Source organism: Lotus japonicus, chromosome 1 (assembly GCF_012489685.1).
Source record: "Lotus japonicus ecotype B-129 chromosome 1, LjGifu_v1.2".
In the NCBI taxonomy this organism is placed as follows: Eukaryota; Viridiplantae; Streptophyta; class Magnoliopsida; order Fabales; family Fabaceae; genus Lotus; species Lotus japonicus.
In genome coordinates this window covers 82,974,426-82,985,779 of record NC_080041.1, presented here as the reverse complement: position 1 = coordinate 82,985,779, position 11,354 = coordinate 82,974,426, and the positions used below count along the sequence as shown (strand labels likewise).

The following is an 11,354-nucleotide window of genomic DNA, read 5'->3' as shown; positions in this document are numbered from 1 at the left end:
CCAATGCGTTTTGTCTCTTTATTTGTGGATTTCATGACTTTGAAAACGATAGATCCTTTTAATTTACTTACTTGACAACAGTCTACAGGAGCTTATAAATCGAAGCTTTTAGGTTAAAAGCAGAAGCTACGGACGCGGAAGTCCAAGCACCTATTCTTCATCCTCCTTCTTAAGCTCACACTTTCCTTTCCTTTCACATCTCAAGTTTCGAATTGGAAAAGCATGAGTGTCCTCTAGCCACGAAATCTTAAAAGATAATCACGTTAGATACTCCACTCATCCATCTTAAATAAGACTTTCATAAAGTTGGGCACATCAAGTGTCAAAGGGTACATGCATTTATTTATTTATCCCATCATTGACATGCAATTTCTTTTCAACACATAGTATATAGTAGGGCCGTGTGAGAACCAGGACTAAGGAGGGAAATTAAAGCCATGATCAACAATTTGAAAATAGCCGCCTAAAGATTTATTTCCCTTGTACGAGTCAATTTACTCTTTGGGTTTACATGGGTGAAAGGCTAGAGCTGTGATATCATGTTAATTAGAATTAAGTTACATCCACATATCACAAAAAACCTAAGCTTAAAACAATGGATGTGTGTTCTTTAACTTATATACGTACTTATTAATTTAAATATGTGAGACATATTTAATTCACACTTGTAATTACTCTAATAAAACCAAACATGTTATAAGATGGAATTAATAAATCATCACAATCATTCATTTAAAAAATCAATTAAGTTGTTATTTAAAAAATATCACATTTTACTAAGTTGAAGGAATCACAAGACAATGTTGAGATATGCAAATCTAAGTGTTTGGAATCCTTTGAGCAACGCCATTAAATCGAATTGGATGAAAATGCAAGGGATATTGTGGGCTATAATGGTGAGTGCTTGGCTCAATTGGCAATGATGAGATTGTTTCGCCACCCCCAGTTGGGGGTTTGATTCTTCCCCACCCCCTTTTATTTTGTTTGAAAATAAATTTGTGGGCTGCAATGGCTACTACAAGTTTCTTGCGGCGGAGAGCGTGTAGAGGTGAGTGACTAAGGGGTTCATGTGGAGTGGTGAGATTGTGATCGAAGTCAAGGTGGAAATAGCGTAAAGTTGAACTTTTATCATGAAAGTTGAGTCACATCACGTACCTAACATAATTAAATAGAGTTTCACTTCTCGATACTACAAAATGTATGGTGGTTGTACTCAGTTAAAACAAAATATTCGACAATTGCTGGTTGTTTCGGCTACTAGGTGGTCTTGTTGGTCGGACATGATTGTCGGTAATCAAAGAATGAAAAAAGATCGTTGATGGAAACAATCATAACATGTTCAACAACCTAAATTACGAATGAATGCATGAAACAACCACATAAAAGAATGTCGATAATCAATAAGGTAAATTTCAATGTGGATATGATTTTGTGCTATTTTAACATCGATTCAAATGCGTTCATAAGAGGGTTTTTTAAACGCGTTCATAAAGGTTATGTATATTCCGTTAAAATTATTGTTTAAATTTATGTTTGACTTTGTGCATATGAATTAAATATGTATATTAATTAAAACTAATATAATATTAACATATATAATGTTTTTGTTATAAGGAGGGCTAAGCCCAAAAAAGAAAACTACACACGGGTAGAGCGCGGGAACGAAACTTCCGAAACATCAAACAAAAGCATATTAGAAACCCTCAGAGGAAGACGTTCCATAACATGGTTCTCCGATCCTAGGTCATGAGTCATGTTGGTTAGACAATCTGCCACTTGGTTGGCCTCCCAAAAGACATAGACACAATGGAACTCCCAAGCCTTCTCCTTCCAAGCTCGAATCTGATTGACTTGGGGACCATAAGGATGCAAAGGGCCACAACCAACGTTAATGAGTTGAACAGTAACACTAGAATCACTTTCCATCATAATCCTAGGGACACCCCTTTCTCAAACTAGAGGAAGAACTGTAAAAATACCCTAGAGCTCCGACCAAAGCACATTTGACGTCCCTAAATTCCGGCAAAAACAAAAGAGCCAGCTCCCATTAAGAATCACAACATACTCCACCACAAGCTGCCATATAAGAGGGTCCCTTCACCGATCCATTTGTGTTGCACTTCACCCAACTTGGTGGAGGAGGAGACCAACCCACTTGGACACTACGATAATCAAGCCCACTAGGTAAGGGAATACTCTGGGGTTTTTTTTAAACGCGTTCATAAATGTTTTTTTTTATAAGACATATAATTGTATTAAAATGCACAAGGGGTGCCACCCATAGTACAAGTAAAGGGAAAAAAACAACAAGGAAAAAAGAAGAGAAAGAGGGGGGAAAACAAACATAGATAAACAGAAAAAGGTGGAGAAAACAGAGAGAATACAAGGGATGCTCGAAATTTAAAACCCCACAATAAGAACCCATGATATGAGACCATATATGTATATTCCTCCTTTAAATTTCCAAATGTACACTAGTCTCAAGCGGTTCCTATGAAATCAGCAATCCCGCAAGTGCTCCACGACAACCCAACAGCCAAAAATCATCCACCATCGACCATCAACCATCAAATCGCTTGCAAACAAATCAGGGGATGGGCAATCCATTCATACATGGATGAATTAAAATTTCCCACCCTCCCTGATAACCAGTGCCACACCCGACGCTGAGCCCTGTCAAAAATCTCTGCCTCCTGTAATGTTCCTCCATTGAAAATTATCCAGTTCCTATGCACCCACAGCGACCAGGTTATTACAAACCAAACCATCTGGAAAGTTGCATTCTGTTTGGAGGAAAAACTAGGCCAAGCATGCTGCAATAAGTGATATCTACAGCAACATGGGGTAACTGAAACACAACCGAACCATCAATAGCATCTTCCCCACAATCTGATTGTAATTGGGCATCTAGTGAAAATGTGATATGTTGTTTCAATAGCATGTAGACAGAGGACACAATTTGCATCAGATTCATCAGATATCACTCCTTTCTTCATCAGGTTTGCTTTTGTTGGTAGACGATCCAACATCATCCTCTAGAGAAATGCACATGTATTGGATAGAGCTCCAATTCCCCAAAGCAGTCTGAAAATCGTATCATTGTTCTCCAACATTGGGGCTTTTATCAATTTGTATGCTGATTGCACAGAATATCTACCTTCTAGTTCCAGGTACCATATCCACTTGTCAAGAACCCCTGCCACCAATTGAATTCCCCCAATGATTCTTTGAAGTTCTTCCACCATCTCTCTTTCCTGATTACTCAGAGGTCTTCTACAAGTAAGAGCCCAATGCATCCTCCCATCCACCCAAACAGCCAAGTCCCTCAGTGTACAGTTTTTCTGTGTTGAAAGTTGGAAGAGCCTGTGAAAGCCAACCTTCATCAGTCCACTTTCGTACCATTCATCTTTCCAAAACCTTACCGTGTTCCCGCATCCAATCTTTCGCTTTAGACCTGTGTCGAACCAGCCCATATGCTCAAACCTTGAATAAGTCGCGCCACCAGATCGAGTCCTTTGTCATGACACTTAAGCCTCCATTCACTTCCTTATTCCCATAGCATGCCCGAAGGATTTTACTACAAAGATCATTGCCTTGCGTTAACAGCTTCCAACGCCATTTTCCCAAAAGTGCCATGTTGAAAGAGTCTCAATCCTTCACACCCAACCTGCTTCCTCATTTTCTCTACAGACCTTATCCCACTTAACCCAAGAGATCTTGGACGTTGATTCGGTTCCACCCCACAAAAAATTCTTCATAATCTTCTTTGCCTCCCTCACCACCCCCTTAGGAATTCGGAAGAAAGACAAGAAGAAAAGGGGGAGTGCCATCAGAACACTATTCAATAAGCATAATCTCCCCCCGAATGATAGGCTCTTCTGCTTCCAAGCGGAAAGATTCTTTCTCATGCGACTCAACACTGGTTGCCAAAGAGTTGATCGTCTAGGATTTCCCCCAATCTCATGAAGGTTATTCTATTAAAATTATTGTTTAATTTTCTGTGATACTTTAGGCATTTGAATTAAATCCATATATTTTATGTTATCCTTTCAATGACTGGAAATGTGTTGGTTGAGTCTCCCTCGCCAGAGTTAGAAGTCCTCCTGTTGAAGGACTCCCTCTGGATTGCTTAGCGTCTTTGTTTCTTTGTTTGAATTCCGGTGTATAAAAAAAAAGTAATATGAATATTCAGATATGAGGTGTCTGAAATTAAATATTTAGAATGTGTTATATAAGTATTATGCATCTCATCCTATTTGGTTTGGTGATGTTTCTATTTGTTTTCACTCTTGTATTCGTTCGAATATTTTCGATTGATTTTTTAATGAAGTTTAATTTTACCGTAAAAAAAGTGTTACAGCCTCTCCATTAGGCAAAATTAAAATTCAAAATAATATTTATGTTTACTTTTAGGGTTTGTTTGGTGGTCAAGATAAGATAAATGCAAAATACGACAAAAAGTTGGATAAAGACATGATATGATAAGATAAGAGTCTATCCAGCTCTCATCTTGTGGTTGAAGTGGACAAGATAATGTCGAATATAATATAAACAATGAAAAATTATCAAATTTCCCTTTTGAAAAAATTTGATTGATGAAGGTGGTAAAACATATATGAATAATATTTAATAATTATTAGGATTTCATTTCTAAAAAAATAATTATTAGGATTTTTTTGGTTACATAATTATCAGGATTTTAAAATTATTGATCAGCATTATTTATATTCTTAAATTATATTTTACATAATTAGTGAAGTGAATGTTAAATGAAAAAAATTATATATTAAAAAATAAAAAATAGTAAATAATTAATTAATTTTTAATTTGAAAAATATTATTGATGTAACTTAAAAGAATACTTTATATATAAAAATTAAAAAATATTAAATAATAAATGTTAAGAATGTCAACGCATCTTTCATTTAATGCATTACATTAAATGATTTTAAAATTACTAAAACAAGTAGTTTTATTATTTTATTTCATCAATATGTTTTATAGAATTAAAATAGGAGAAAAAAATTGTATGAAATTTCTTGCTAACAGTCTCACTATATAACCCTCACTCTTCCGCAAATCCCCGCGCCCTTCAGGTCGATGTGCCCTTCCTATCCAAAAAATTGAAAAAATAAAATAAAATTTGCTTCGCTCTAGTTACAGTCGTATCCCTCGCACTTCCGCCACTGCCGCCGTCGCAGCTCCGGCGGTTTTATCCAAAACCCAAAAAAATCGTTATCAATAGTTAGGGTATACATTTTGGTAACGCATTTCCGAGAGTTAATTCATATATAAATTTGTTGTTGAATCTTGTAGAAGAAACTTGATACCAATCAATGGCGCAAATTCACGAGACTGACGCGGTGGCTCAGGAGGCGAATCAGCCGATGCCGACGTCTTTGTACGTCGGAGATCTTGACACTGAGATCAACGATTCGCAGCTTTACGATCTCTTCAACCAGATCGGCCAGGTTGTTTCCGTTCGGGTCTGCAGGGACTTGGCCACTCAGCAATCGCTTGGTTATGGCTATGTCAATTTCACTAACCCTAAGGATGGTTCGTTTCGTTCGTCTTCCTTGTTTTCCATTTCAGTTTTACCTAGCATTGGAATTGGAATTCCAATTCATTCATACTATTATTGATTGATTGTATTAGGGTTAATCTCAAATGCATTGTTAGGGTTTATCGCGTTAGGGTTAATTTTGAATACGTATGTTGATTGATTGCGAAATGTTTATATTGCACAGCCGCGACGGCGTTGGATGTGCTGAATTTCACTCCGCTGAACGGCAAACCGATTAGGATAATGTACTCTCATCGTGACCCTAGTGTTCGGAAGAGTGGTGCTGCTAATATTTTTGTGAAGGTGCTTGCTTCTGACTGATTGTTATTATACCGTTTTTTTTTTCTATAAGTAGCGTCTGATTGGTTAACTTTCTGTTTGATTATTGATTCTTGTAATTTGTTGATGTTGTGGATTGTGCAGAATTTGGATAAGTCAATTGATCATAAAGCTCTATATGATACCTTTTTGGTTTTCGGAAATATTCTGACTTGCAAGATAGCTACGGATGGTTCTGGCCAGTCTAAAGGCTATGGTTTTGTGCAATTTGAGAATGAAGAATCTGCACAAAATGCTATTGACAATTTCAATGGCAAGCTGATTGGTGATAAGGAGGTCTATGTTAGTCATTTCCAACGAAAGCAGGACAGAGAGAATGCTGCTCTCGGTGGCGGGAAGTTTAATAATGTCTATGTGAAAAACCTATCTGAGGCGATGACGGATGATGACTTGAAGAAAATATTTAGTGAATATGGAACTATTACTAGTGCCGTAGTGATGAGAGATGTTGATGGGAAATCGAAATGTTTTGGTTTTGTCAATTTTGAAAATGCAGATGAAGCTGCTAAAGCTGTGGATGCACTTAATGGAAAGAAATTTGATGATAAGGAGTGGTATGTCGGAAAAGCCAAGAAAAAGTCTGAAAGGGAGCTTGAACTGAAAGAACAACATGAGCAGAGTATGCAGGAAACAGTTGACAAATATCAAGGCGCAAACTTGTATCTCAAGAACTTGGATGACAATGTTGATGATGAAAAACTCAGGGAACTGTTCTCTGAGTTTGGTACAATAACTTCTTGCAAGGTTTGTGAATATGGGTTCTCCTTTCTGTTTACATCTGCAGCGGTTGTATTTATCTTTATGAAATGTTTGTTTTTGCCTGACCTGCAGATTATGCGAGATCCACATGGAGTTAGTAGAGGATCTGGATTTGTTGCATTTTCAACTCCTGAGGAAGCAACTCGAGCTGTACGTATAATTCTTTTTTGTCACTATTCCTTAATAATTGACAAGGAACTTTATTGCTCATATACAGATCTGTTTGTACTTGTAGCTTGGTGAGATGAATGGTAAAATGGTTGATGGAAAACCTCTTTATGTTGCCCTTGCACAGAAAAAAGAAGAGAGAAGGGCAAAGTTACAGGTAATACTATCAAACTGTGGGTCAGCAGTTAATTATTTGCTTTATATACACTGTGGTCTTCTTTAGGATCAGAATTTCCGGCATTGGGTTCATTAGTAATGATAGTTATTGTGTACTTTCGTGTCTATGTTTATCTCTAATTAGAATTTTACATAAACTTTCATTTGGTAGCACACATTCTCCTTTATTTTTAGATTTAAAGAGGTTATACAACAACAATTGTCAAGGCCTTCTCACATTGGCTAGTAATGGCTACATGGACTAGAGACTATAATGTCCTATAATAAAAGTGTTCTCAATAGGGTGCTATGTCGGTGCTATCTCCCTGTTGTGGCCCGTAGCAGCCCATGGCCAGCTCTTGGTCATCATCCCGTCACATTGCAGTTTAGAGTGGCCAAGCTATATTGACACTACAAGCATGGCCTTTCCAAAACCAAAGTGTGCCGTTAGAATATTAATGCTATGGCTGTTATGTAACTTTTTTGGGTGGGGGGGGGGTTTATTTTGGTTTCCTCTTCGGAATCACAATGAAAAAGGTTGGTTTTATAGAGGGTTTCCTCTTGGTGCCATTTCCTTCTATCTGAGACTGAGTGCTAACCCATTGCCCAGCAACCAAGCCAGCATGGACCAGCCACTGCATGACCTCCTATGGCCCGAAGGGTCTATGTTTCCTGATATCTCATCCAGCAGCTTTCAGGGTGCTGTTTACTTCCTTTTATTTCCTTGTTTTCTTTATTTGTTGATTCTTTTTTGCTTTATTTTGGTTTCCTCTTCGGAATTACAATGAAAACGGTTGGTTTAATAGAGGGTTTCCTCTTGGTGCCATTTCCTTCTATCTGAGACTATGAGTGCTAACCCATTGCCCAGCAACCAAGCCAGCATGGACCAGCCACTGCATGACCTCCTATTGCCCGAAGGGTCTATGTTTCCTGACATCTCACCCAGCAGCTTTCAGAGTTCTGTTTACTTCCTTTTATTTCCTTGTTTTCTTTATTTGTTGACTCTTTTTTGCTTTATTTTGTCTCTTCTGGTTGTTATTCTCTCCCTCTTTTTCTTTACCTTGTTGGTTCTCTTGAGCCCATTTTGGATACAGAGTTATTGGAGCTTACCTACGAGCAAAAGAACTAGATAATCTCCAATAAGTGCTCTTTGGTTTGCATCCAAAAGTTTTTTTTTGCCTTTATTCACCCCTTTTTTCTCTATCTCCTCACTTGCCAGACATGGCAACTCCCTCTCAAGTAGAACCATCTGGCCCTTTTTTGCTTTATTTTGTCTCTTCTGGCTGTTATTCTCTCCCTCTTTTTCTTTACCTTGTTGGTTCTCTTGAGCCCATTTTGGATACAGAGTAATTGGAGCTTACCTACGAGCAAAAGAACTAGATAATCTCCAATAAGTGCTCTTTGGTTTGCATCCAAAAGGTTTTTTTGCCTTTATTCACCCCTTTTTTCTCTATCTCCTCACTTGCCAGACATGGCAACTCCCTCTCAAGTAGAACCATCTGGCCAAAGAAACAACCCTTCATCAGCAGCTGAAATTCGGTGTCTTCTTTCGAATGTTTAATCCCACTGGTTATGTGTTTCTTTTATTTAAATAAAGGTCATGTGCTTCCATTGTTTAACCTTTCCATTTAACTATTTTTTTTCACGCTCCAAGTAGGACTATTGACCTCCAACTTTTATACTTCTTTTAGGGGAAAGCATTTCTTTCTCTTCTAAAAGTTGTTTTCAAAAAAAATGTAATTCTGCATTTTTTAAATAAGGCAGAAGTTTCAAAAAGCTATTTCATGTTTTTTTAAAGCAAAAAATTGTAGGTTTTGAACAAAGTCTAAAAAAATGCTACAATACAAAATCACTTCTTTCTTCAAGGTTAAACAACCTGGTCCTATATCGTATGCAAAAAAAATATTACGGTATGAACAACCTGTCTTAGATTCACTTTTTTCGTACAGGCACAATTTTCACAAATGAGGCCAGTTACCATGGTCTCTTCTATTGCACCTCATATGCCTATGTACCCTCCAGGAGCTGCTGGGATAGGACAACAATTTTTGTACGGGCAACCACCCATCATACCTCAAGTAATTCAAAAATTGTTATTAACTTCATTTTTAATTTTCAGTATTCCTGATATCATGAATTCATGATTTTGTAGATGATCTCCATATTTTGTGAAGAAAATATGATTGTCATCTTTTATATTAGCTCGTTAATTCTTCACAATTCAGTTTTTTTGCTTAGTGGCCTGCCTATAACTGCTTCAGCAATAGATTTGATAGGACGTGCTGTATTCTCTTCAACTTGCATCGATTACTAGTCTGTGTTGCCATATTAAATGAGAATTTACCTTTCACATGTTATCCTCATATATGTTGAATTTATATTTATAAATTAAGCAATAATAAATACAGGGTGGATATTTCCAGCAGCAACTTCTTCCTGGAATGAGACCAGGTGGTGGTCCATTGTCAAACTTCTATGTTCCACTGGGGCATCAGGGTCAACAAGGTCAGCGCCCAGGTGGACGCCTAGGAGCAGGCCCTATGCAACAACCCCAGCAGCCAGTGCCACTTATGCAGCAACAGGTCTGCTCATTCTTAACTTCTGTAGTTTCTGTTTTTTTTTTCTCCTATGTTCTTTTAGCTTGAGGTTGACATACCAAATGTTGCGTTTCTAAGATGCACCCAAGGGGACGTGTCTATCGATATCGTCCTGGTCACAACCTGCAAAATGTTCCACTGCCGGGAGCAGCTGGTGGCGTGGGAGTGTCCATTCAGGCCCTGGCTACAGCCCTTGCAGATGCTACTCCTGAAAAGCAGAGGACTGTAAGACCTGTTTCCCCTATTGTTTCAACACATTTGGGTTGAGTACTTTTTGTTTTATGGGCACTAGGAAATTGTCACTGACACTTTTTGGTGAATGGCATTTGGTATGATAGATGCTTGGTGAAGTTTTGTACCCGCTAGTAGATAAGCTGGAGCATGATGCAGCAGCAAAGCTCACAGGTATGCTTTTGGAGATGGACCAGACTGAGGTTTTACATCTGATTGAGTCACCAGATGCTCTCAAGGCGAAAGTTGCTGAAGCGATGGATGTGCTGAGGAATGTTGCTCGCCAGCAATCAAACACCCCTATCGATCAACTGGCTTCTCTCTCTCTGAATGACCTGTCTTAGATTCTTATAAAAAAATGTCTTAGTTTTCTTTGAACAATCTCTGAATTATCAACTGGTTTCTGTTTCAGTTTTACTTCGGTTGTTTGATGTGACCAAACTAGATTTCAGTTTTTCATCTGAACCCAGACACTTGAATACAAGCGATAACTCATGTTTCTTTTTCCGATGGCGCAGTAGTACAGTTAGTATTTTAGGCAGTCCTTCTCCTTAAATTTATAGCCTCTTCACCTTAACAAGGGTTTTAAAATGTGTGTCAATGGGCACCATAATTTTATGAAAGTGAAGGGCTTAGGCGCTTAGCACTGAGAGAGGAAGGGACAGAGAGAGCAGGTAACACAGCATAGAGAGCTGATAAATGAAGTGGGAATCTTCATCTTTTTATCCTTCATATGTGAAATCTACTGTTAAGCTTCAGCCTACCAAAAATATATCTAGTGTTTTTTCATCGACTGGTAAAACAATTGCACACAATGATGGATGTTTGTCTCTGTGACTATGAGTGATATTTGCTCTCTGTTGAAGCCATAAGAAAACAGCATTTGATATTTCTCAACTTCATTGTACTACCATTACCATGCTTCAAAGGCTTGAATCTCCTCCCAAATAGAGATCATGAACTACAAGTTTGCATCCCCTATAATCCTTTTTTCACACTGAATGAACAAAACCATCAATACAGTGGATATGAGATCATCAATTCAAAATCCAATACCGAGCGCCTGAAACACAATCGAGCCCAGTTGAAACCCTGAAGCAAAGATGAACCAAATCTCAAAATGAAAACCAACCAGAAACCCAATACGTCAAATACCATCCACCAATGGCCTATTTACATATTTCTCTCTACTCATATTTTCTTGTATAAAATCTTCTATTTTTCTCGCCACTTTCTTAATCATCTTAATAGCCTATTGACATATTTCTCTCTACTCATATTCTCTTTTATAAAATCTTCTATTTTTCTCACCACTTTCTGAATCATCTCTCTTTCGCCTCTAAACCAAACAAAGCATGAGATAAGAATAAAAGAAAGATAAATGTGAAATATGATGAATGATATAATAGGAAAAGAAAGTGAGTGTGAATGTATGAAAATTGAAACCAGAATTAGACCTCTGAAGTTAATTTGTGGTCTCACTTCAGACCTTCCGGTGTTCTACCTATCGCATATTAAACTTTTTAGAATCGTACCTTAAC

General features: G+C 37.7%; 1 protein-coding gene across 2 annotated transcripts; it reads left to right on the top strand.

The window, feature by feature from the left end:
* Nucleotides 1-5,029: 5,029 nt before the first annotated feature.
* LOC130722348 (polyadenylate-binding protein 2-like) lies at nt 5,030-10,320 on the top strand. Of its 2 annotated transcripts, XM_057573046.1 has the most exons (9): nt 5,030-5,556; nt 5,748-5,866; nt 5,987-6,646; nt 6,734-6,811; nt 6,897-6,986; nt 8,935-9,063; nt 9,394-9,567; nt 9,661-9,807; nt 9,921-10,320. In XM_057573046.1, the coding sequence occupies exons 1-9, from the start codon at nt 5,337-5,339 to the stop codon at nt 10,155-10,157; spliced, it is 1,854 nt and encodes a 617-aa protein (XP_057429029.1). In that variant the 5' UTR covers nt 5,030-5,336; the 3' UTR covers nt 10,158-10,320. The 2 variants fall into 2 exon arrangements, with proteins under 2 accessions (XP_057429029.1, XP_057429038.1); XM_057573055.1 differs by lacking the exon at nt 8,935-9,063 and having other exon boundaries at nt 5,047-5,556.
* The last annotated feature ends 1,034 nt before the right edge of the window (nt 10,321-11,354 follow it).